The sequence below is a fragment of the Salmo trutta genome, chromosome 11 (genome assembly GCF_901001165.1).
Source record: "Salmo trutta chromosome 11, fSalTru1.1, whole genome shotgun sequence".
In the NCBI taxonomy this organism is placed as follows: Eukaryota; Metazoa; Chordata; class Actinopteri; order Salmoniformes; family Salmonidae; genus Salmo; species Salmo trutta.
Window position 1 is genome coordinate 14,686,082 of NC_042967.1, and position 25,845 is coordinate 14,711,926.

The 25,845-nt window shown below is 41.4% G+C and overlaps 3 protein-coding genes across 8 annotated transcripts; 2 read left to right on the forward strand and 1 right to left on the reverse strand.

The window, feature by feature from the left end:
• Window positions 1–7,393: 7,393 nt before the first annotated feature.
• On the reverse strand, window positions 7,394–12,546 carry LOC115202279 (acidic leucine-rich nuclear phosphoprotein 32 family member B). 4 transcript variants are annotated; one of them, XM_029766330.1, is made up of 7 exons: window positions 12,283–12,546; window positions 9,865–10,014; window positions 9,444–9,566; window positions 9,018–9,204; window positions 8,270–8,367; window positions 8,115–8,178; window positions 7,394–7,999 (listed from the first exon to the last, which is right to left on the reverse strand). In XM_029766330.1, exons 1-7 carry the CDS (start codon window positions 12,334–12,336, stop codon window positions 7,914–7,916), a joined length of 762 nt encoding a protein of 253 aa, XP_029622190.1. In that variant the 5' UTR covers window positions 12,337–12,546; the 3' UTR covers window positions 7,394–7,913. The 4 variants fall into 4 exon arrangements, with proteins under 4 accessions (XP_029622190.1, XP_029622189.1, XP_029622188.1 ...); XM_029766329.1 differs by having other exon boundaries at window positions 7,394–7,996; window positions 8,270–8,370; XM_029766328.1 differs by having other exon boundaries at window positions 8,270–8,370.
• A 3,823-nt stretch (window positions 12,547–16,369) lies between these two features.
• LOC115202278 (cyclin-dependent kinase inhibitor 1C) lies at window positions 16,370–19,354 on the forward strand. Of its 2 annotated transcripts, none has more exons than XM_029766325.1 (4): window positions 16,370–16,506; window positions 17,467–17,557; window positions 18,169–18,647; window positions 18,817–19,354. In XM_029766325.1, exons 1-4 carry the CDS (start codon window positions 16,443–16,445, stop codon window positions 18,930–18,932), a joined length of 750 nt encoding a protein of 249 aa, XP_029622185.1. In that variant the 5' UTR covers window positions 16,370–16,442; the 3' UTR covers window positions 18,933–19,354. The 2 variants fall into 2 exon arrangements, with proteins under 2 accessions (XP_029622185.1, XP_029622186.1); XM_029766326.1 differs by having other exon boundaries at window positions 17,467–17,545.
• A 308-nt stretch (window positions 19,355–19,662) lies between these two features.
• On the forward strand, window positions 19,663–24,265 carry LOC115202280 (tRNA (adenine(37)-N6)-methyltransferase). 2 transcript variants are annotated; one of them, XM_029766332.1, is made up of 6 exons: window positions 19,663–19,928; window positions 20,068–20,213; window positions 20,515–20,689; window positions 20,963–21,120; window positions 21,438–22,085; window positions 23,801–24,265. In XM_029766332.1, exons 2-5 carry the CDS (start codon window positions 20,108–20,110, stop codon window positions 21,572–21,574), a joined length of 576 nt encoding a protein of 191 aa, XP_029622192.1. In that variant the 5' UTR covers window positions 19,663–19,928; window positions 20,068–20,107; the 3' UTR covers window positions 21,575–22,085; window positions 23,801–24,265. The 2 variants fall into 2 exon arrangements, with proteins under 2 accessions (XP_029622192.1, XP_029622193.1); XM_029766333.1 differs by lacking the exon at window positions 20,068–20,213 and having other exon boundaries at window positions 19,664–19,928.
• Window positions 24,266–25,845: the final 1,580 nt, after the last annotated feature.

Here is a 25,845-nt window from a genome sequence, read left to right on the forward strand (position 1 = left end):
GCTTGGATAATACTGCACTAAGTGGGCCAGGGCATCTGCAATGTGGGCCAGGGCACCTGCAATGTGGGCCAGGGCACCTGCAATGTGTTTGGTTTTAGCCTTATTGTTCAGCTCATATATGCTATTGTATGTAGGTCAATGTAGCTCAGTCAGAGTATTGCCGTTTGAAGGGTAATATTTCTAAGTGGTACTTGACTGAATGGAGTCACTACTTAGCTAATGGCACCTTAGGGAAGACAATCTCAGAAACAATCCGAAAACCGACTGTTATTGTAATCCTGATGGTCATTGTAGAGTGCATGTAGTCTATTTTGTCTAGCTAGCTTGGCATGTGTACTTTTGCAATAAGTCTCTAGTTATTTTGTAGACCTTTTGCATTTACTGCCAACTACAATGGCTAGATATCTGGCAATCACATCCTTGTACTACTACTTTGGTGTTTAGTCCTCTTTAAGCATTGTAGACTTCACCGACTACTGTATCCCATTTTTCTTCAGAAAAGATACGGTCAAGACCAAATCACAAAATCCATTCCAGGGACTTGATGGCATTTTAAATCCCCAAACTGTGTGTGTGTGTCCCATTTACATTTTTACAGAAGCAATATTTTAGCAGTAGAAAGAGCAGTAGTTTGAGGGAAATACACTACGATCACTAGCATTTTCTTGCTCATTGGAAACAAGGACATCTGTATAAATAAGTTGAAAATGGAGGGTTTCTGCTGGGCAATATCATGACTGAGCCTTACTGTGCCTAAGAATCAATCTTTTGTAGAGGTATTATGATGTCTTTCAAAACTAATATTAATATTAGTGTTCACACAACTCACAAATACAGTGAACAATTTATGAAATGATTCTAATTTTGTTCCTGTTATGTTTAATATTGTTTTTATATATATATCAAGAAATACATCAGGTGTAGAGAATAAAAAAAATAGGTGAAAACATTACTTTGGATAATTTACGTCTTTTTTCAAGTCTTTTGATACCCATTTGAAGTCCCACCCAGTTGACTACTTCAAAATTGTGAAAGTCCTCAATGGCGCTTCCCATGCTAAAACGGGCTTTTGTGCACTAGTCCTCCATCTATCTCTATGGTGCAGGTGCATTGTGACAAAGAGGAAGAGGAGATCCAACTACCGGAAAATCTGACTCCCTCCAGCAGGTGGCGTTTTTTGTTGTTGTTTAGCCCACCAAGCAAGGAGTTTTTGTATAGAGGTCAATGAGAAAGTGTCAAATTTTGTCAATAAAACAATGAATGGCTTATTTGCTATGTGAGGTTTATTTGATTTAAAATACATTTTCGTAATGCTTAGGTGGTTACAAGTGTACTGATATAAGACACGTGACATCCCGGCTACTTTGAGAAAAAAACACTTTATATCGGTGTTGTCTCGAGATGGCTATGCACATTCATGGCATGAGGCTAGTAGCATAGCATCTTTCTCCATTAAATACAGGTGGTTGACGTCAACATAATGAGATGTATCTACCAATCCAAAGAAAGGATAGGCGGGTTGGTCTGCTCTTAGAACCAGGCAAGTCCGCTTTAACTCTTGGTCTGAGGACAAAGACTTTCCTCTAGGCTCAGATTAAAGATATGACAGATAGGAGTGGCTATAGAGTCAGCTACCATCCTCAGTAGCTTCCTGTCGAAGTTGTCAATGCCAGGAGGTTTGTCATTATTGATCGATAACAATAATTTTTCCACCTCTCCCACACCAACTTTACAAAATTCTAACTTGCAATGCTTTTCTTTCCTTATTTGTTTTTTTATGCATTAGTACGATGGCTCACGGTTCGTTGTCGGCATTTCCTGCTTAAGTTTGCCCACTTTGCCAATAAAGTAATTGTCAAGATTGTGTGTAGGAACGGACCAAGGCACAGCGTGAGGATCATTCCACATCTTTTATTAGAATGTGAAACTTAGCCAGACAAACAATAAACTATACATAAAATAACAAACTGTGCCAGCAGCGGTGCAACATGCACTAACTCAAAATAATCTCCCACAAACACAGGTGGGAAAAACAACTACTTAAATATGATCCCCAATTATAGACAACGATGACCAGCTGCCTCTAATTGGGAATCATACAAAACCCCCAACATAGAAAAAAGAAACTATAACACAACATAGAAAAAATTAACTAGATAAACCCCCCAGTCACGCCCTGACCTACTCTACCATAGAAAATAAGAGCACTTTATGGTCAGGACGTGACAGTAATCATTAAAATAATTGGCAACATCAAATGGTTTTGTGATGTATAAGCCATCTGATTTGATGAAAGATGGAGTTGAATTTGTCTTTCTGCCCATCATTTCATTTAAAGTGCTCCAACGTATGTTTTCCATCATTCTTTATATCATTAATCTTGGATTCATAATACAGTTTCTTCTTCTTTTGTTGAGTTGAGTCACACAATTTCTTAATTTTCAGTAAGTCAGCCAATCAGATGTGCAGCCAGACTTATTAGCCACTCCTTTTGCCCCATCTCTTTCAACCATACAGTTTTTCAATTCCTTATCAATCCATGGAGCCTTAACAGTTCTAACAGTCAGTTTCTTAACAGGTGCATGTTTATCAATAATTGGAAGAAGCAATTTCATAAATGCATCAAGTGCAGCGTCTGGATGCTCCTTATTAATCACACCAGACCAACAAATATTTTAACATCATCCATATAAGAGTCACAGCAAAATCTGTGTACACTATTTTAAGCCCAGCTTTTGGAACTTTATCTTTCCTGGATATAGCCACTATATTGTGATCACTGCATCCAATAGGTATGGATACAGTGTTAGTACAAATGTGATCAATACATGTGCACGATCTTGTTCCTGTAGTGTTTGTAAACACCCTGGTAGGTTGAGTAATAACCTGAACCAGATTACAGGCACTGGTTAAAGTGAGAAACTTCCTCTTGAGCGGACAGCTTGATGAAACCAGTCAATATTCAGGTCCCTGAGAAAGTAGACCTGTTTACATCACATACTGTACACTGTCAAGCATTTCACACATATTATTTAGATACTGACTGTTAGCACTTGGTGGCCTAAAGCAAAACCCCAAAAGAAAAGGCTTTAGATGTGCCAGGTGAACCTGCAACCACAACACTTCAATGACACTTGGCATAAGATCTTCTCTAAGCATTACTGGGATATGGCTCTGAATATATATATATAGCAACACCTCCCCCATAAGCATTCCTGTCTCTTCTATAGATGTTATATCCTTGCATTGCTACTGTTGTATCATAAAATGGATTATCTAAGAAATGGCTAATATGAATGTTATCTGATGTTATTGATTTCATGAACCTTATTTCTAAGGCTACATATATTAGTACTGGATATTTTCAGCCCTTTCCTGGGTAGTGTTACATTTGGATATGTAACACCCATTTTCCTAACCAGGGAGAAGTCTGGTTGATAGTGGTCTGGGGTCTAACTAAAATGAAATAACCCCAGGTGTGTTCTCATTCTCAACCCCAGGTGTGTTCTCATTCTCAACCCCAGTTGTGTTCTCATTCTCAACCCCAGGTGTGTTCTCATTCTCAACCCCAGGTGTGTTCTCATTCTCAACCCCAGGTGTGTTCTCATTCTCAACCCCAGGTGTGTTCTCATTCTCAACCCCAGTTGTGTTCTCATTCTCAACCCCAGGTGTGTTCTCATTCTCAACCCCAGGTGTGTTCTCATTCTCAACCCCAGGTGTGTTCTCATTCTCAACCCCAGGTGTGTTCTCATTCTCAACCCCAGTTGTGTTCTCATTCTCAACCCCAGGTGTGTTCTCATTCTCAACCCCAGTTGTGTTCTCATTCTCAACCCCAGGTGTGTTCTCATTCTCAACCCCAGGTGTGTTCTCATTCTCAACCCCAGGTGTGTTCTCATTCTCAACCCCAGGTGTGTTCTCATTCTCAACCCCAGTTGTGTTCTCATTCTCAACCCCAGGTGTGTTCTCATTCTCAACCCCAGGTGTGTTCTCATTCTCAACCCCAGGTGTGTTCTCATTCTCAACCCCAGGTGTGTTCTCATTCTCAACCCCAGTTGTGTTCTCATTCTCAACCCCAGGTGTGTTCTCATTCTCAACCCCAGGTGTGTTCTCATTCTCAACCCCAGTTGTGTTCTCATTCTCAACCCCAGGTGTGTTCTCATTCTCAACCCCAGGTGTGTTCTCATTCTCAACCCCAGGTGTGTTCTCATTCTCAACCCCAGGTGTGTTCTCATTCTCAACCCCAGGTGTGTTCTCATTCTCAACCCCAGGTGTGTTCTCATTCTCAACCCCAGGTGTGTTCTCATTCTCAACCCCAGGTGTGTTCTCATTCTCAACCCCAGGTGTGTTCTCATTCTCAACCCCAGGTGTGTTCTCATTCTCAACCCCAGGTGTGTTCTCATTCTCAACCCCAGGTGTGTTCTCATTCTCAACCCCAGGTGTGTTCTCATTCTCAACCCCAGGTGTGTTCTCATTCTCAACCCCAGTTGTGTTCTCATTCTCAACCCCAGGTGTGTTCTCATTCTCAACCCCAGGTGTGTTCTCATTCTCAACCCCAGGTGTGTTCTCATTCTCAACCCCAGGTGTGTTCTCATTCTCAACCCCAGGTGTGTTCTCATGCTGCCTTGGCAGCAGCTAATGGGGATCCATAATAAATACAAATACAAATTCCCCGTTATCAGACACACAGAAACAAAATGCACACAGCAAAATGTCTCATTTCAGAAATGATATTAAGTATGGAAAAGCAACACCTCTCTCAGTAAATAGACATATTCATAAATCGTATAAGATATTCAATTGCGGGTAAACATAAACCAGTCAGTATGGCACCAAGTCAAACAATAGACTTAAAACCATATCACTGTCATTCACCATACATATAAAAACATTCACATTCAGTAACAGTCAAAACGGTTGCAACCTTTAAAAAACTGGTACCCCTTAACTATCAGAGCTCTGTAATGTAATAACTTTTACTACGTTGCAGGCCTGTGCTTCATGTTTGTGTGTATGGCTTCTGGAGCAGGAGTCCCAATGCAGGCGAGAGTGGTCCGTATTCAGTGCAGTGGTGAGAAACAGAGGGATCGCTTTTCTAATTAGCCAGATGACGTTTCTTCACGAGACTTAGAGGAAACCCTAGTATTTCCTGGAATCTAGGGTCGCTATCTGAGCTCACCCTAAGCTACTTTGACACACGGTACTCACTATACAAATGTCTCTGACCCACGGCTATTGTCATTTGTTCCCTTCACTTCCCCTACTATCCTTCTGATTGGCTAAGGCAGCAACAGGGATTACCTCTGGGTTACAGATATGACCCGTTTCAACATGGACATTGCCATTGAGGGCTTCCACCATTTTAAACTAGCCTACTGGGTAGGGTTTCCTATAAGTAGGGAGCAATCAGCCAATGCAGAATAAGAAAATGTACTACTTTAAAATGGAGATGGTGGTGCTGCTCATGCTGTCACAGACACTATAATGGCACAGATACAAAGATGAGTCCTCTATCAAACCCTCTCCTCTTTTCCCTATTTCAGCATTTCTTCATATCAAATTAATGCAGAGAACAGTTTGAAGTTTGAATGGGCATCTGACCCTGTGGAAAGGCTGGTCCCCCTGGAGCACAAGGTTGTAGGTTCATATAAACTCAGCAAAAAAAGAAATGTCCTCTCACTGCCAACTGCGTTTATTTTCAGCAAACTTAACTTGTGTAAATATTTGTATGAACACAACAAGATTCAACAACTGAGACATAAGTTGAACAAGTTCCACGGACATGTGACTAACAGAAATTGAATAATGTGTCCCTGAACAAAGGGAGGGTCAAAATCAAAAGTAACAGTCAGTATCTGGTGTGGCCACCAGCTGCATTAAGTACTACAGTGCATCTCCTCCTCATGGACAGCACCAGATTTGCCAGTTCTTGCTGTGAGATGTTACCCCACTCTTCCACCAAGGCACCTGTAAGTTCCCGGACATTTCTGGGGGGAATGGCCCTAGCCCTCACCCTCCGATCCAATAGGTCCCAGACATGCTCAATGGGATTGAGATCTGGGCTCTTCGCTGGCCATGGCAGAACACTGACATTCCTGTCTCGCAGGAAATCACACACAGAACGAGCAGTATGGCTGGTGGCATTGTCATGCTGGAGGGTTATGTCAGGATGAGCCTGCAGGAAGGGTACCACATGAGTGGGGAGGATGTCTACCCTGTAACGCACAGCATTGAGAAAATTACAACAGGCCTACAAGCACTCAGTCCAGCCTCTCTCAGCCTATCGCGGACAGTCTGAGCAGTGATGGAGGGAAGAAGATCTGTGAAGTTATTTGGATTTTTACAAATTATCTTTGAAAGACAGGGTCATGAAAAGGGGACGTTTCTTTTTTTGCTGAGTTTACAAGCTGGGCAATGTGGTGGCATTCACACAAAAAAATGGTTATGAATACCTGGGGTCTCCTCTCCAGAGTACAGAGGTTACAGTGGAAAATCCCTGAAAAACGTAGACATTTTGTTCTTAAAGAGCGCTTTTCGCCTATTAAAACTAAGTGTCAACTTTTTTCCTCAGTGTTAAGGTAACCCTGCTCCAGAGCCAGGGCTGGGTTCAACTTTATAATCCCTTGCTTAGGGGGGAGATCCTTATGCCAGAGCCAATGACTCCTTCACATTCATTATACTTATTTTCTTAAATTTGACATTGTTAAATATACACTAGAAAACATGAAATGGGGGTTTGAACCCATAACCTCATGGATTGAAGGCACATACTCAACTACACAGCCATATTTTAAGGTTGGCAATTTACTACTATCTGCAGTTATGGAATGTTTCCTCACAAGTCTAAATCATTGGCTGATTCCTCCTGGTGACCTGGATGGAATTATGTGATCTTTCCTTAAGCCATAGGAAGTCCCCCCCAGTTGACTACTTCAAAATGGTGAAAGTCCTCAGTGGTGCTGCACATGCTAAAACAGGCTTTTGGGCACTAGAATCCTCAAATCTCTAGGAGCACTCAAAGCAAAACAAATTACAATTGAACCAATAACCTCTTTTGCAACTCTCAAAGTCAAACATACAAAGAGAATTGCGAACACATGGCAACTCTGGGGTTAAAGTGGATTTCACGTCTTCCTATTTTATCCTTCCCTCCCATTTAAAATAATAAAATGATGAGGTGCAACATGTCATCTTGTAGAGTGACTTTGAAGTATCCATCCTGAAGCCTTAAGGAAATTAATATTCTATCTAATATAAAAATGAGTGTTAGACTTTTCCCACTGAGGCAACCTATTGCAATCAGCAGGGGGTGAGACAGACGACTTGCACTTAACTCATCAGATTCATTCAACTCTAGATGTGACAAGAGAAAAGTATGGCAGGAGGAGAGCAAAGCGCAAAATTGTAACATTTTATTTACAAAGTAGTTTGGTCATACAGGAAGTAAAAATGTTGATTTGTGCAACAGGCGGCCACAAAAATCATAGCTCGCTCATCACACAGCTGCTATAGCAATAATTTTATTGTGGGGGGGAATAAGGAACGGAAAATAAAACAAAGACAAAAGAAGAGGGGGAAGAAATAATAAACCCAACATAAAATATAAATTCATAATTCATCCAACAAAATATTAAAAGCACAGACCCAAAACTAGATACCAGTCCCAAAGTCCTCACACAGGTATACATAAAGGGGAGTTGACAGTGAAATTGTAGAATGCGGAGTGGTGCGCTGCTTGAGAACCTTGGGAATGGCTCTCGGTTCCATCGGGAGCAGGCAGCTCCACTCAGACCACCCATCCGGTACAGTCTTTCCCCACACGGGGACTCAAAGCTGGGGGAGAGACGTGGCGTAGGCAGGGTGTAAGGGTGGAGAGGGAAGGGGTTGGTAACTTGACAGGCTCTTGTTTTTTGCTCTTAATCGTCGTCCTCGTCGTCATCATCATCGTCATCTTCATCATCGGGTTCTCGCTTTCTCTTCTCGCCTTTGACAGCCTCAACTTCTAGGGGAAATGAGAAAGAGTTATTACACTGTACTTAGTAAAGTATCCGAAAGGTAAACTTTTTAACATGAGTTTCGGACATGAGCTTGTGACAAAAAGTACGACAATGACATACCCTCTTCTTCATCGTCCTCATCATCCTCATCTTCAACTTCACCATCAATGCCAACGTCTTCCTCCTGGAGAGAAGGGACAGAGCAGATCAGAATCAACAATATGCCCCGTTGATCTTTTAAACTATTGAGTCAAACAAACCAAAAAGGGGTTTACCTCCTCATCGCCGCTGACCTCATCTTCCTCCTCTCCTTCTACTCCCTCTTCATCGTCATCATCCTCCTCATCAAAGTCTTCCTCCTCTCCCTCCTCATCTTCTAAAAAACAAAATAAATATCACATTTCGATTCAGAGCAACTGAATAATTTATCTGAGCACACCAAAAACCTTTCAATATAGAAATTCAAACAATACGTTACAACCATTTAGATATAATCAATTGGAAGGTTGTGCAGGACTATGGTGATGAAGGAATCAATCTCTCTTTTCGGACTGTTAAAGAGTATTTATCTGGTCAATGTCAGTTTGGAACATTGTGTTATGTAAAAATGTGGTCATATTATAAATTGTATTTTAATGTTTAAGGACTCTTGGTAGATTAGTCCAACTGAGGACTAAAAGAGATCCTAATAAAAATCTAATCACATCCATTGTCAGTTATCACAGAGACATGCCGACAAACCGTACAAATACACAATAACATTCCCTTGCATGACAAAACACCCACGATGTACTATTATGGATTCTAATATATAGTAGTATATGCCATTTAGCAGATGCTTTTATTCAAAGCGACTTAGTCACGCGAGCATACATTTTATGTATGGGTGATCCTGGGAATCGAACCTACTATCCTGACGTTGCAAGCATCATGGTCTACCAACTGAGCTTCAGAAGACTCCCATTCAACCCACATCTGCACTTCCTCATATTCCCTCAAAAACACAAAAAAATGGATGCCCACCCTCATCATCGTCATCATCCACACCGTCGACCTCTCCGTCCGAGTCGGATGCCTCTCGGTCCTCCACGTCGTACCCGTCCAGGTAGGTGAGCTGAGGGAGCAGCTTGAACACACTCTCCCTGTAGTCGTTCAGGTTGGTCACCTCACAGTTGAACAGGTCCAGAGACTTCAGGCTGTCCAGCTTTTTCTGTGGGACCAAATGGGTGTAGGGTAATTAGGGGGTGAAAAAAACACTGGCTGAATAAATCTCTAATTCGATTTTAGAGCACACCTTTTGCCCATATAGGCTAGCAAACTAATCAGAAATTAGTCTAAAACACAGCTGCATGCCAACTATACGAGCAATAGTGTCATTTGAGGCATAGCCTGAGACAATGAGATGGTGTCGCACTGTATTGTGCTCTACTGGGAGTTTGGTGTACCTACCAAAGGTTCCAACGTGCTGATGTCTTTCAGTTTGTTCCCGCTTAGATTTAGATGTGTGAGGTTGGGGAGTTTCTCTGCTAGCACATCAAGGCCACCAGAGATTCTGTTGTCACTGAGTTCCAACTGCAACATAATGTGAAGACATATCAGTCACTTCTGTCAACAACAACAAAACTCCCAAGCAAGTAACAGTCTTTCAGAAAACAAATGGAACCCTATTCCTTACATAACAGTGCACTACTTTTGACAAGGGCCCTCAATAGTGCACTATATAGGGAATAGGTTTCCATTAGGGATGCATACAATGGCTCTTTCTATACTCCCCCAGGCAGAACTTAAGGTATTTTTTTTAAAGGAGTCAAAAAAAAAATTTTCAATACTGTAACTAAGTAACTTGTGTAAAAATAAAAGAAATAAATACCTTTTTGAGTTTCCCAAGTTTGGGAAGGTTGGAGACTGAGATTAGGCCAACGTTTATCAAACTGAGGAATTCCAGATTGACGAATTCTGCTGTGAGACCTTCAATTTTCCCTTCATTTGATCTGCAGTTATCCAGGACAAGTTCTCGTACCTATAAAAATGTGTAAAATTGTAATCCAAAGAAAAACATATGTATGCATTGTTTACAGATGCACTACAAACACTAAAATTGAGAATGCACACATATTATAAAAGCTTTATTTTACGCATATATGCAAAAACGGTGTGGGAAAATCTGTTTAAAATGGTCACATGTTGGCAACAGCAATTTGCGGCATCAATACAACAAAAAAACTACGATTGAATCTAAACTTCATGATTGAAAAGGTCAATACACAAAATATGAACCTCAATGACAGGAGTGGTTGTTATTTTGACTTTTTCCTGATTTATGTATGAATACTTGCAACCTTTCAATTCCTCACTACAAAATCTCATCGTTTAAAAAGTTCACGTGAGGGACATTTGTTACGCAACCAAAAACTCGATAAAAGGTTTAAGAAAGTTAACGCTGAACGTCAAAGATCATGATTTGCACATTGGCAAAGTGAAACATTGATAAGGCTGTCGAGTGGAGCCATCAATAAAGGTATTTGGTTGCATGATGTTTTATGTCGAGGCACCGCGGTTGTGTCTTTAAACCAGCTGCCACGAGGAAGAACCGCACAATACAGTTCTACCTTCACTTGCCCGCTGTTCAGTCACTAATGACACATGCAATGCTTTTTGTTAGCAAGCTCGCTACAGGCTAGCCATTGCCCTTTTAAGCGCTGCCGTGCAGTTGAGGACCTACAAGAAGCCTGACTGCCCGCCATTACCTACCCTACAGCAATGGAAAGATTGCGAATATACCCTGTAAAGATACTTTTTTTTATTTTCAAATCGAATTTATTGGGGAAATGGATCGCCTAGCCGTCGAGCGAACGACAGATATGACAGTTTGTTACATATCACCGTTTCGCAAACAACGTCGAAGGAAATATTCAGAACGGAAATTAGTCAAACAAAGATGGAGCCTCCTTTCTCCAGAGCTTCAAAGACGGCAGAATGACAACATGGCGATTCCTGAGATACAGTATGCAGAGTTCTCTAAACTCTCCGGAGATGGATGACTGTTTACATGCAGTAATTACGTAAAATCATCCCTTAAAATTAACTTTCAATGTAGAATACTTTTATCAATGTTTGCATGAAAACTAGAGAGCGTCAACGTCGAGTTTTAGCAGCCCACGCACCGAACGCAGTTTCCTCTGTCTCGTGTCATTCAGGCAGGCTATTGCACGAGCCGACGACCAACACGTTATTCGGAGATTGTCGGTAGCCTAAGCATTAGACATTTTAAATTATTAACATACAAAATACCGAATCTGAACGTGGAGGTTGGCCAGTTTCAATAAGTATTTCGTTTGCTTTCGTGGTAGTTGTGGGGAATAATATGGCGGGAACCAAACATTTGCTGACCGCTGCGAATTAGCAACATAACAAATCAGCTTTAATTTGCGGGAAATTACATTTAGTTTGAATCTCAAGTCGAACAATGTAACATTTGACGGAATGTGAGGGTAGGCAAGTAACCTTAGATCATCGGCGACATTGTAGCTGGCTAATTCCCTCAACTTCAGTTGATTCTTAGCAAGTAAAGTAATATAAGAACATTTATATTGCTAGCTTGCGAAAAGGGGGTGTAATAGTAGCAGTTGTAGCCTACAAGATGTGCATGACTCGTGAGATGAAACGTTCATGACTAATTTTGTTTGCTTGCTAGCTATCTAATGTGTCCCTACCCAATTCGCGGAAAATGTCGGAAAGAAGCCACCCGTGATCTCATGAATGATATCACAAAAGTAGGGGCATGGTGTAAACATTCTGGATTGTTGTGGATTTAAGTGCATTGTAATAAAGGGCGCCCCATTTTAGATTGTATGCTAGCAACAAACATGGCTACCAAGGTCTATATAAAATAAACCATTCCGTCAATGTCTAACGCATCGTGGAAAAACACGTCTCATACAACACAGATGTAGAAGTTAAGAAATAATTGCGACAACGTTGTTGCATTCGAACCGTGTGTGTGCAACATCTACCCAGTGACTGTGAAACTGTTAACACTGCAATAATGCCAGAAAGAAAAAAAGTCGCCTTTCGAAAGTAACGATTGAATATATTGTCTTGTTCCCCCTCACGCCCCAACGGGGACAGTGTAATGTAGCTTGTTACAGTTAAGTATTTTCCGCTCTATTAATAAATGAGAAACATTAAGCCCATGTGGTCACCATTAGCTACACAGGTCACTTGGAAAGCAAAAAAAGTAGCAAGCTAGCCAGAAAACTAAAGGTTTGGTTTAAAAGGCACGACTTACATCAGATGGGGTCCTGTTTCTTAGTTCCAAGTGGATCCTCTTTTTCATGTCCATCTCGCCCTACGAAAGTGAACTTTTCTCTTGGGTGTCGGTGTAATTTATATTCAGTCCAAAGGCAGAGAGATGCCCTAATGGAGGAAGAATATGGGACTGTATAATGAACTGAGCCAAACGCCAAGTTACCCGCGGAGAGGAGAAACCATGGAGGGAAACGGGACTAAAACAAAATATATACTCAATAGCGCCATCTCTGGTCAGAAATGCCCACTGCCGTTAAACAGGCAATGCAGTCACAAAACATGACGCTGCCATCAAACAACTGGGGTGCGATTTATTTCTGGGGGGAAAAGTGATGTATTATGTACAATTCTAAGTTCAAACAAATGTTTTGTTAGTCTTTATTTGATTATTTTTATAAAAATAACCAGTTTGTAACATTCTAATTCGGAGATTATTTGAAACATATTTTATAAATCAATTGATTACATAATAAGAAATCATTGCTAAAGAAAAAACAAATGAAATCAGGACTATTATTTACTTTATTTAAACACCTACAGCGGAGATGTTTGAGGCCCCCTCCCAGCCTTGACCCCACTCTTCCAGGGTGTCTCGGGGATTTGGGATATGCAAAAAGTACATTTCCATTTCACACATGTATAATACACACTGGTACATGTGTGAAGCAGGACGAACCCAAGCAACCACCTAATTATTGTATTATTTAAAAGGCCTTATTTTGAAATGCATTAATAAGGTATAATTATGAAGACTAAACACACAATGTAAATGTTTGAGGACAGTGTTTTGTTCTCTCTGGATTCCATTAGAATGACCATTAAGGTATAATTAGTTATATTCGTTACATATTATGTAATTATGCATTGTATGAAAGCTTCTCCATAGTGATAGAATTTAACGATAACATTCTATTCATATTATTTTCCACGCTTCGGCAAAAATAGCATGTCAATCGAATAAGGTATACCTGTTGACAAGGCAGCGGCAAATTAATTTCATAGCATTCTTTGTTTATCAGTACATTTCAACTTAAAAACATGACATTGTTGTCCTAATGTACGTATGCTCAATAAACATTACACCTTATTTAATGTGTGTACACTTATTTCATTTACCAATAATCAGCATCAAGCAATATGACGATGCCTGATAATCTCATACAATTTTCCCTTTTATTAGAACCAGTAGGTAGAGTGCGTTTATTTGGTTTACAGTGAAGGGAGCATTGTATATGCACACCGTGATGGGGTACTTCTCCCTTACGCTTCCTGCATAGAGACGCCAGATCCCTGATGCAGAAGAACACACCAGTGTGCCTCCCGCTACCACCAAAGAGCACCTTCTCTCTCTGTCAGAACAAGAAACACACCTATGGAAAATTGATATTCATCAACAAGCCAATTTATTTATTTACATTTTTTTATTTTTCAATGAATGAGTCTCTTGCATCTCTACAAAAGCCTTTCGTAGGATCTAGTCAGGTCACCAATGCGTGTCCTATTCAAGACTAACGGTACCTACACAACTACTATGCTTGAGATAGCTATATGTTTCTATTTTGGTATGGATTTCAATTAATATGGTGGTAACATTTGTAAAATTGTAATCACAGCTTTTAAATCACAATATGTAAAACATGAAAACAGTAGTTTTGTATCTTGGATATGAATGTAACTATCTTAGAATCAATGTTCTAAAATAAATACCATTACAGGCCCTACTGTACTATGCTGTACATTTCAACCATGTTTTGAACATGGCAATCGGTAATAGAAAGTATTTACCAGGAGAGGGCACTGCAACGTCTTTGTACAGCCTCCTCCAACTCATGAGGTTATCATGCATTATGGGTGTGTGTGGGTGACTTCTCTCCTCTCTGACTGTATCTGCTTATCTAATCGATTGCTTAGAAATATGTGCAAGCCTTTAATCAGCAGTGGAAACAGTAACAGAGTGTTTTTTCACTGCCCCTGTTTTAGTAAAAGGCTGAGGGAGAAATGTAACCACTCTCAATTCATAGACCGAGCTATGGATGCAAGGACTGACCAGCCATGAAATCAAAATTATAATTTGAACCATGTTTTGAGGCTACTTTGTTTACAAACATTGGAGTAAAAAAAGCTTATATTTTGGGTTCTGATGGGGTAGGATAGTTGAACTAAGCTGATGAGGCATTTATAAATTATATTCTTCAAGAATCAATGGGTACATATTAATTTATACATCCAAAACTGGATGTAGCAAGTGCAGATTGCCCCTTAAAGAGACAGAAGGGGGTACATTATTGTGAACCGGCTGAGTATAATATCTACTGAAGTGTTAGTGTGTTAGTTGCTTTGATTTTGACAGCAGGATCCCAGCAAACTGATTTTCCTCAACACGCATTTTTCAAGGTAGTTTTGTGTATGTGTGTGTGTCCTCATTTGTTGCTCATTGAGTTATTATTTTGGTAACCTACTATTGCTTTGCAAATTGTTCCGCATAAGTGTCATTGTCAAACTCTCCTTCAATGCTGAAGAAGAAAATAGAGGAGGTGTCACATATCTGGTAGTCCATAGAGTATTTGTAGGGCAGTACTCTTTGTGGCCTTGCATTGGAAGTTGCTAGTCTCCCAGAATGAACTGTTTAGGATATGGTTTACTTAGTATTTTCAATGGCTAACAAAGTACTTGGCTAAGTTGATGTAAAATTATTGTTCGAGAAAAATTCAATTTTACACAAAATTCCTAAGCCAGAAACTAGGCTAAGTACAGTAATCAAGTACAGGGCCTCTTAGTAGCACTGTGCCTGACTGAAGACTGATAGGCAGTTGAGTCTTATTTGCTCTTAGTAAAGCAGCGGCTTCCAGAGACGCTCACTGGCTCAGACACAGCAGGCTGAGGCTTCAATGTGCAGGGAGAAGATTGAGAACACGCCCAGAGAATGAGCAGCTCCCTTACGATGAGATAAGATGGTTATGCCTCCACTCTACTGTAGAAGAACCTGAGGCGCGGGATAGGGGTGCTACTTTTGCCGCCTGATTCAAAAACAAAACATGCCGGTATTTCAAGGTTTTGTGGCTATGTTTTTCCTTTGTGAGAAAGAAAAAACAACAGCCATAAAGTTATCTTTTTGTCAGACTAGATAGTATTCAGTGAATGGATTGGAGGACATTGTGTTTACTTTACAACTTATAGGAATGTATACTGTAGTTCCAGTGAATCTGGCATATAGGATACATTTTCTCCGCACTGTAGTTCTCGAAAGAGAAAAATACATGGCCTAAGGTATGTAGACTATGTATTCAGTGTTTGACTTGGGCAGGAGCTCCCCAGAGCTGAGTATCGGCACCTCAAATGTTCTACTGCTTGAGCTCCTGTTCCTCTTATAGAATATTAGCTCAAAAGTATTGTGGAACTCCTGTACTTAAATATAAACAGTACCGTCACCCAAAGTGAGTACCGGCGGCACCTTTTTCAGTCCAAGTCAAACACTGTATATATGTAGGGCCTGTGTGGAGCCTTCCGGAATGTGTGCATGTCTATGGCTATACCCTTCTAACGAGCTGCACACAGTCTATCCCAGAAGCGTTGACTCACAGCTAGCTAGCCTACCTACACTGTCTGCCTCAGTCCCTCTGGGCTTTATTTCCTCTTGTTGAACCGTACTGTGCTCCTTCTCATATCACTGACTGGATATTGCATAACATCAAGGGAGAAATTGCCTGAATTCAGTCATTCTCTGTCCTGAGCACCCGTGACACACTCAGCATCTTTTATTTATACTGTGCTGCTAGCTATTCTCAGACACACACATCTGTATAGGTAGCCCCATGACAACTCTCTATCTCTCTCTCTCTCCCGCACACACACACACACACACACACACACACACACACACACACACACACACACACACACACACACACAGCTAGCAACATGGCCTCCTTTTATGCCCGTTTTGTGCCAACTCCTCCACCTTTACAAATACGATAAGAGCTGAGCCATAAGAACTCTTCCAGGGCTATGGTAATGGTTAACCAGATAATGATTTTTTGGGGGCGGGACTTGCAAACAGACATAATTTTTTATCAACGTTTTTACCCCTCTCTGCTCGCTTGCCCCTCTCAACAAGTTACATTCATTTCTACAGGAGGAAAAATGGAGGGGACGTTCGATAAAGAGAAACCAGAGTTGGAATATAAAAATCCCAATGATAACCAAGGTAAATGACCTCTGAACGTTGTCTCTATTCTGTGTTTTATAGTGAAATATCCAATTATTTCTCAGATGTACCACTGTTCTCTGGAAAAGGTTACTATCTTAGTCCTAGTATTAGTATGTCATACTGTCCTTTTATTTGTTAACATTGGCTCTATTCATGCATATTCCTGGCAATGTATTTTGCTGCAAACTGGGTCACAAAGGACTTACTGATGGTTGATCTGTCCAAACAGATGTACAACTAAGATGATTACAACTCAATAGGAACATGTATTTGGAAGATTTTGCTGTAGATGTTCTCTGTCTGTGTCCAGACACAAGTCTGTTTGTGTCTCATACTGTATGTTCGTAGTCCCAGACACCATGTACTAACATGTACTAATCATCCTATACAATACTGTTTTCAATTCAACTTTCTTTCAATAGCAGCTCAAACAATACATGTAAAAATTAACTATAGCCATTGAATTCTAGCGTGCAAATATAGAGTGAGTTATAGGGAAATAATGCACGCTCTAGAATGCCCTTCAAGCCAATCAGAAAGGAGTATTCAACAATGCCATGGTATAATATGTACTATCATCCTATACTTTGGTATGCTGATGGGCTATACAACTGCTGCTACATAGCTGCATTGGTTTTGCAGTCAATTTCTAACACAAATCATACAACAGCATAAACCACTGGAGCATTCAAATATGGACAGAGTTTTGTTAGCATAAACCAGTAATAGATCAAGTACAGAGAGGACAGTGAACAAAATCATAATGAAACAAAGTGCCTAAGTAACCCAATTTTTATTGAACCATTGTCAGTTTATTACGATATTTACTAAATGCGTCTTACACTCTGACTATTGATGTAATAGAATTCAAATGAGGAATGAGAGTGAAGTGTCCTGTCTGTCGTTGATAGCTGACTGACTGACTGGCTGACTGGTGTATGTTGGTCGGTGTTACAGGTGGGATCCAGCGGCAGCTAAGAGACAGAGACCTTCTCAAGAAAAGAAAGGCAGAGGCCGAGGAGAAGGCGATTAACCAGTGGGTTTATGGGTAAATGTAGACATTAAGAAGAGGTGCAGAACTAGTAATGCACGCTCATCCTCTAACAAACATGTTAGAGTTAGGAAGAGGCCTAGATTTCAACCACTATTGACGGTTTTGTGCTTCAGCCGACAAATGTGTTTTAACTAGAAACTTGAGTGCACTATGTGGGCTTCAATACAGCTGCCAAGCCCTTTGTCCTTATTGGCTTACTCTAGTGCTTACATGCTTAAATAAGTTTTGCTGAAAAGCCACTTAACATGAGTTTGTGTTTTTGTATGTTTAAAGAATGTAAGACCAGAAAATAGTAATATATGTGTTGTACATGCATAAATAAAGTTGTGTACATGAAACAATATATTTGATAATGATCGTATTTGGCTGCCTATCAGTCTTCCAGCCCATATTGTCCAATATGGAGCAAGAGGAAACCAAAGGTTGCTGAGGCGTTTCCAACTATTGGCACCACACGTTTAGATCAAGGACTTTGCACTATCAACAATGAATGAATGAATATCGCCAAGCTTATCAATGTAATCAGCTGCAAAGTGTAAACATTCCAGTTGCGAGGAAGTGTATAATGACGACCCATGATTACATTACTATTTGTGTGATATCAGGGTAGAGAGCAGGAGGAAGAGAGCGAGGGGAAGAGAGGAGAAGAGTAGCTCGGGAAGACGAGGAAGGCCGAGGAAGACTGATCCAACACCGAAGCTTCCGGCTTCCCAGGAAGAGCCAGAACAGGAGGCTGTCATTGTAAAGGTGGTGTCCAAACCAGTGGAAGCCACCTCTGCCCCTACCTTGATCTCACTATCCCCATTCCTTCCGGTGGACCCTAGCCCGCCAGAATCACTACCGGCGTATGTTCCCCCCGTCCCAGCCCCTATCCCTATCCCTATCCTTGCCCCTGCTCCTGTTGTTGCCCCTTCTCCAATGTATAACCCTGTTACTGCCCCTGCACCATCCCTGTTGGAGACCCTGTACACAGAAGGTAGTGACCAGGGTAGTGACACCCTGGACCAGGTGCTGATTGAGGACTTGGGTCCAGATGAGAAGGAAGACGTCCCTCCATCTCAAAACAACTGGGGCACTGATCAAGGTACTAATGGCATCAATTAATTGATGTCTCTTTGCAGTCATGTACTTGACTTGTGAATGTACTGAAGTGGCTGGCCAATGAGCTCATTGGGATGTTATCTAGCTGTGGGGGATATGATCTTGTCACATATATAATCATTAATGTTAAACTAACCACCTTTCTGTCGTAGGTTCAAATGAGGAGCCGTCTGTCAATGTGCCTGAACAGAATAGAGTGTTCTCTACGTTCCCCAGGTTCTACACTGGTGCTCCTTCACAAGATCATCCACCAAGAACCTTCTTCTGAAATCCACTCAGATCTGGCCTCTGATAACATACAGACAGATTACATGCAAAGTAATCTATTCTGTCAACATGTGCATTTGAGAGGTGATGCAGTTTAGCCTTACTGGTTAACTCATCCTTGTAATTTTGAGCCTGATAGGGTATGGATACGAAATGCATGAATTCCAGCTTTAAACCTACCCATGGATTTATTTATTTCTGCTTCATGAATGGTGTCTAAATTTGTTATGTTGCAAGAACTGCACTGTCTGTATTTAATAAATGATTTGTACAAGCTAAATATGGCAGCATTTGAAAGTACATTTGTATTTAATCATTTCTGGTAACTGTGTTTTCTAATTGTGATTTAAATTTTTTTTTATACCAATGGTTTATTTGAGATAAGCGCTATGATAATAAAGGTGTGATGCTTTGTTGATAATATGACTGTCTCCTTGTTATGATCATCTACAAAACAAGAACAAGTCTCAGTTGTTCAATACTACCCTCTGCTGTCCTTTTACAGTAGTGAAACAATCTCCAAGGAGTCATTATATATATTCAATATTACAGTAGACATGTTGCTTTGACATTTCTCTAAACTGACAACCATTAAAAATAGTTATTTCTACGACTTTCATCCATAACTCTCCAACAGGACACGAGTTTGATGTTTTGCTTCACAATTTACATAATCATTTGTGCATGCTTGCTACAACAGTCAGTCACCGCTTTCCATTAGTAAGTTGCTGGTTGGCCAGCTAGAAATGACGACACACATGTGCGGAAGCATTTCAGCAGAGATGTGTACTTTTGTTAGGCAGTATAAACAATCTCTGATATTTTACAACATTATCAGATGTTATTGTATGAATTTTGATTATTTAATCTAGTCAATGACAAACTAGCAAAGCAATCAAGACGCTATCAAAATATCTGCCATTTGCAACTGTACGGAGCATGTCAACAAACTCAACCAGCAGATATCTGTCATGCGAAAAGAAATCAAAAATCACAGGTATGAAATGAATGCATAATGCAACGCATGGCATCTTGGAAAAAACATCTAGCTTAGTCGTTATCCGTATTACATACTGACTATATGCTGCTGACCATAATGTGTCAACACAGGTATTAAAATGCCCCCCCTCCCCCAGGTAATTGTTGGACAGTGCTGTTCGTTCTCATCGAAAACACATGACATCTCTCCAGTCTGCTTTGACACACATTGGCCAGAGTCGATCTCCAAAGAGTCAGCCAAGGCCACAGGTAGACCTAGAGACACAGAATTCACTTGAGAAAGGTAGCTGGCTAAGGCACTCGATCTCTCGCTTATATCCCTGACTTATATCTTCCTCGCATGACTTGTCTTGATCATTGTTTATCTTTATCTGACTGGCACTTAATTAGAACTTCTATTCAATATAGAAGCAATATGGAAATATCGCACAAAGGATCATCCAATTATTAGACTTGCTTCCAATGAGAATCATTTTCAATGAGAATGACATATCTATAGATTGCATTTCTATCTGAAATATGTTGGGTCGGGCACAAAGCTAGATAATGGACCTTTAATCATTGTTCGAATGTCTCCTTCACAGGGACCATCCAGACAGTCCCCATAGGTTACATCAGCTCATGTTTCTCAGTGAAGAATGGCACCCCCAGACAGCCAACCATATGTGGGCCCTCCAGGGCCACCCTTCAGATCCAGCAGAGTGTCTTCAACAACCCTGAACACTCACTGGTCGGCCTGGACAACTACTCTCATGTCTGGTACGTACTAGAGACTGGGATAGGGCGCTAGACTTAGTAGAGGGGGTAGCTAGCTAAACTTAAGGCTGTTTAAGAAGGTAGCAATTGCAGTACTACATAAAACAATCTGTATTTCTTGCAAAGACAGTTCTCTCATTAGCTAAACGTATCAAGGATGTCACAACCATTTTCTTAGTCATGAACTGTTTTGATCAACTTACATCCCTTTATTCCCAATTTGTCTACACATGTACAAGAAATACATTAGCCTGCTTTCACTCGTTCCATTTCCAGGGTCATCTTCCTGTTCCATAAGAATGGCCACCTGAGTTATAAGGCTAAGGTGAAGCCACCCAGACTCAACGGCCAGAGGGTTGGGGTGTACTCCACACGTAGCCCCCACCGGCCCAACGCCCTGGGTCTGACCCTGGCCAAGCTGGACAGAGTCACAGGTTAGTATCAGTTGCCAAAACCAGCTCGAATTGCTTTGCTCTTCTGCGCAGTGTGACAGTGCTCCGTTTAAAGGTGTGTCCCCAAATATATAACCCCCAGAATGTTGCAGTCTCATTTCAGATTGAGCAGTACATTGTGTGTGTGTGTGAGAGAGAGTTTGTGGGTGTGTATGACATTATTGCAGGTATGCTTAGCCTTATTGTCCCCATAATGGCTAAGCTTGGCATGCCATAGGCACACTATTGTTCAGTGTCGAACTTCCTGCTATGTGGATTGGTGTATTTTATGAAATAAACAGTTCACTTTCTACTTTAAGGTGACACACTTCATCTGAGTGAGATAGACATGATCGAAGGCACCCCTGTCCTCGATATCAAACCCTACATCTCTGACTATGACTCCCCACACAGTAGACTGGACATTGACACAGATACTTATGACTGTGGCGTCTAACCTGAGAGCACCTGTGTACCATCAGAAGAGGGGACCACCAGTGTAGAGACGCTGCATTCAGACTCAGTAGCTTCTTTCTCCTGTACTGTTGATCCCCAGTTGGACTTGGGGGTTGAGAGGCAGGATAGTCATAGCACAGACCCCAGAATACTCCACTCAAAAGACAAATCCAAAGCTCACATCCTACGTCCAGGTGATGCCTCCAGCTCTTCTGCTCCGAAAGCCCTGGGCAAAGACCTCACCACTGTGCTGGGGGAGCTCAAGGCCTACATCAGCGAGGGAGATGACTGCCTCACCCTGGGGAGCTCGGTAGGAAAGTCTCAGGCTTCAGATGGCCCTAAAGCCAAGCCTTTGGAGCCAGTGGAGGATAGTGCTAGGCCTTGCTATGGGGAAGAGGCCTACAGCACCATCGCTGGCTGGATCAGGGAGCCTCCTGTGGCCAGTCTGGAGGTGCGCTTCACCCCCCATGCAGAGAGAGAGCTGGGGGAGTTCCTTGCCCCTATCAATACAGGTAAGCCTATGCATTGGGAAAGTATTCAGACCCCTTGACTTTTTCCATATTTTGTTAGGTTACAGCCTTATTCTAAAATGGATTAAATATTTTAAAAATCCTCAATCTACACACACTACCACATAATGACAAAGCGAAAACAGGTACATATTTTTTTTGCAAATGTATAAAAATAAAAAACATGGCTTATTTACATAAATATTCAGACCCTTTGCTATGAGACTTGAAATTCAGCTCAGGTGCATCCTGTTTCCATTGATCATCCTTGAGATGTTTCTACAACTTGATTTGGAGTCCACCTGTGGTAAATTCAATTGATTGGACATGATTTGGAAAGGCACACACACTCAATATATGGTTCTACAGTTGACAGTGCATGTCAGGGATTGTCTGTAGAGCTGCGACACAGGATTGTGTTGAGGCACAGACCTGGGGAAGGGTACCAAAACATTTCTGCAGCATTGTAGGTCCCCAATAACACAGTGGCCTCAATCATTCTTAAATGGAAGAAGTTTGGAACCACCAAGACTCTTTCTAGAGCTGGCCGCTCGGCCAAACTGAGCAATAGGGGGAGAAGGGCCTTAGTCAGGTGGGTGACCAAGAACCCGATGGTCACTCTGACAGACTTCCAGAGTTCTTCTGTGGAGATGGGAGAACCTTCCAGAAGGACAACCATCTCTGCAGCACTCCACCAATCAGGCCTTTATGGTAGAGTGGCCAGACGGAAGCCACTCCTTTTGTAAAAGGCACATGATAGCCCGCTTGCAGTTTGCCAAAAGGCACCTAAAAACCCTCAGACCATGAGAAACAAGATTCTCTAGTCTGATGAAACCAAGATTGAACGTTTTGGCCTGAATGCCAAGCGTCATGTCTGGAGGAAATCTGGCACCATCCCTACGGTGAAGCATGGTGGTGGCAGCGTCATGCTGTGGGGATGTTTTTCAGTGGCAGCGACTGGGAGAGAGATCCTTGATGAAAACCTGCTCAGGACCTCAGATTGGGGTGAAGGTTCACCTTCCAACAGGAAAATGACCCTAAGCACACAGCCAAGACAACGCAGGAGAGGCTTCGGGACAAGTCTCTGAATGTCCTTGATTGGCCCAGCCAGTGCCCGGTCTTGAACCCGATCAAACATCTCTGGAGAGACCTGAAAATAGCTGTGCAGCGACGCTCCCCATCCAACCTGATAGAGCTTGAGAAGATCTGCAGAGAAGAATGGGATAAACTCCCCAAATACAGTTGTGCCAAAATTGTAGCGTCATATCCAAGAAGAATCAAGACTGTAATCACTGCCAAAGGTGCTTCAACAAAGTACTGAGTAAAGGGTCTGAATACTTATGTAAATGTCATACACAATTCAATCCATTTTTATAATAAGGCTGTAACGTAACAAAATGTGGAAAAAGTCAAGGGGTGGGAAGTACTTTCCGAATTCACTGTAATGCTCCCCGAGGTGAGGTTGACTTGAGAGCTTTATTGCTTTTTAAAAGGACTGAGTTGTGCATTCATCCACCAGAGAGCTCCATTGTGGCGTCAATTGTTTTTGCAGCGGGTTTGTATAGATAACATTGCATCTCATGCCTAAACTATCCTACCAAACTAAAGTCAACGGTATTAAAAAAAGTACTGTTTCTCCGTCATCCATTTTGCCATAGTCGTTAAAGTAGATCTATGTTCACTGGCTTCTTCTTCTACGAATGTCCCCGTTTCTCTAGAATCTCGTGACCGACCCAGGTTCCGGTTCCTGCACGATCCATAGGAGGCTGCAGCCGCCATCAGGGGGGTCCTATCTGCTGACCCCAGGTCAGTGTATCGGAGGAGCCACCGTAAGGACAGACTCTTCTTCTTCACCTTGGACACAGCAGACATCACCTGCTGGTTCGGACAGGGCTTCGCTGAGGTGCTCCGGGTCAGACTCGTGGCTGTTGGAAAAGAACTGGCCAGCTGAATGGTTCTGGTTCAGGTTCTATATGATCGTAATGGTTCTGGTTCTATGGATTGATTTTGGAATCAGCTCTCAAGAATAGTTTTACAGGTGAATCTGAGAAAATATGAATTTGAACATGGATTTTTGTATTTTTCCTGTGAAGATAGGGTCCTTGTTGAAATGGTTGGTTATACCGTATGATCGTACCACTTTATTTGACTAAGTAAGTTACATTATAGGGCATTTATTCCAAGCACCTCTAGGCTGGAAGAGAGCACCTCAGTACACTGCAGTGCACACTATCAATGATCAGAATCTTTACGATTGGGTTCTGTTTAGTAAAGGCGTGTTCACTACCATTACTATCTAAGTTAGATTGTTGCACAGCTTTAATATAATCTCCGTTGTGATAGGATATGGATTCCAAAATTGCTTCCAGTATTTCCCTTGACCTTTGTCAACCTCTCAGTTTTAGTAATCCGATATCCAGTACAAAGTCTTTTAAATTCAGGGCTTTATATTGGGAACTTAATTGCCCTCTGTCTATATCCAGTGTGACAACAGTCTGTGGGATTGGTCAACTTGTCATTGTTGGATGGAGTGGAGTGGGCCTCTCATTGCCTGGCATAGATTTACTACTAGAACCACTCCCCTTTCCAATAGCAACAGCAAGTCACTCTTTCACACTACTACTTTGTATTCTTGTGTGTGTGTGTGTGTGTGTGTGTGTGTGTGTGTGTGTGTGTGTGTGTGTGTGTGTGTGTGTGTGTGAGAGAGAGAGTTGGAGGCTCAGAGTCACACACACACACACACACAGTGGGTATTTTCGTTTGAGGAGAAACTGTTTTTAGGGTCAGCAAATTACAACTAATTAATTGTGTGTTGTTAAATCGGATGTAAAGAGTTCACTGAACAGAGAGAAAACAACGCCTTCACCAGTTGATTTGAATTGCCTAATGGGACCACTGAATCTCCACCGGGCTGACTTCATCCTCCAAGCACTGGACTATGACTGTGTCGACATGCACGATCACATGTCTCTGTGGTACACGGCTCAGGTAGGTAACGGTCCTATCAATGACCTGCTGTGTCTGTATTAAAACGTTAGTACCAATCATCGAGTTGGACAGATGCATTGAGGTGAGGATTAGATGCAGATGAGACCTGACATCTCCCTAAAAGTTTGTTTTTGTATACAACTTGTCTTGGAATGTTTGAATGTTTTGTATGAAAATAAAACAAATACAGTCATATGAATAAAATGACTAAAATCCAGTATGGGCTTGGGCTGTGACTTCCATTGAATTTTGTCTTTGTGAACATGCAGCATCTGAAACGTTTGAAAATAATACCGTACACTAAACAAACACAACAGCAGGTGGAAGTTGTGGGTAAAAGGCGACCCATAGATTTACGTGAAGGCGTTGGATTTGACGTTTACGGTTTATAGCCAATAGCAGCGAACCTTCTCACGTTTGAATGAAGAACAGGCGGTTGACGTTTACTCCTGCTGCAGGTTTGTTTACTTCGTTCAAAAACATTTTCTTTAGCAAATATTTTAAGTAGCTGTTCATAATAACCATATGAAATAGCTCTGACTTATTTACAGTGCTTTGTATCCAAATAATTTAAATAGGGTCACGTTTCATAACGTTAGCCAGTAACTAGCTACTGTAGCTAACGGCAATTTACCTAACGTTACACAAATGTCCCCGTGAAGTTCAAATTATGTTTTATCTCTGTCCTTTAACACAGTGAATAATATGCCCAATGGTATGGGTATTAGCTAATTTAAGTCAACGTAATAACGTTATCTTCCGTAGCCCGTTAACT

What these genes read in the sequence shown, in the direction of transcription:
- LOC115202279 (XM_029766328.1), bottom strand. Translation starts at nt 12,336, where the DNA reads ATGGACATGAAAAAGAGGATCCACTTGGAACTAAGAAACAGGACCCCA. An exon ending in TCAGCACGTTGGAACCTTTG is followed by an intron (nt 9,205 to 9,443) that starts GTAGGTACACCA and finishes TTGGTCCCACAG; the next exon opens with AAAAAGCTGGACAGCCTGAA. An exon ending in AGGTCAGCGGCGATGAGGAG is followed by an intron (nt 8,179 to 8,269) that starts GTAAACCCCTTT and finishes CCTTCTCTCCAG; the next exon opens with GAGGAAGACGTTGGCATTGA.
- LOC115202278 (XM_029766325.1), top strand. Translation starts at nt 16,443, where the DNA reads ATGGAGGGGACGTTCGATAAAGAGAAACCAGAGTTGGAATATAAAAAT. An exon ending in AAATCCCAATGATAACCAAG is followed by an intron (nt 16,507 to 17,466) that starts GTAAATGACCTC and finishes TCGGTGTTACAG; the next exon opens with GTGGGATCCAGCGGCAGCTA. An exon ending in CAACTGGGGCACTGATCAAG is followed by an intron (nt 18,648 to 18,816) that starts GTACTAATGGCA and finishes TTTCTGTCGTAG; the next exon opens with GTTCAAATGAGGAGCCGTCT.
- LOC115202280 (XM_029766332.1), top strand. Translation starts at nt 20,108, where the DNA reads ATGACATCTCTCCAGTCTGCTTTGACACACATTGGCCAGAGTCGATCT. An exon ending in ACAGAATTCACTTGAGAAAG is followed by an intron (nt 20,214 to 20,514) that starts GTAGCTGGCTAA and finishes TCTCCTTCACAG; the next exon opens with GGACCATCCAGACAGTCCCC. An exon ending in GACAACTACTCTCATGTCTG is followed by an intron (nt 20,690 to 20,962) that starts GTACGTACTAGA and finishes TTCCATTTCCAG; the next exon opens with GGTCATCTTCCTGTTCCATA.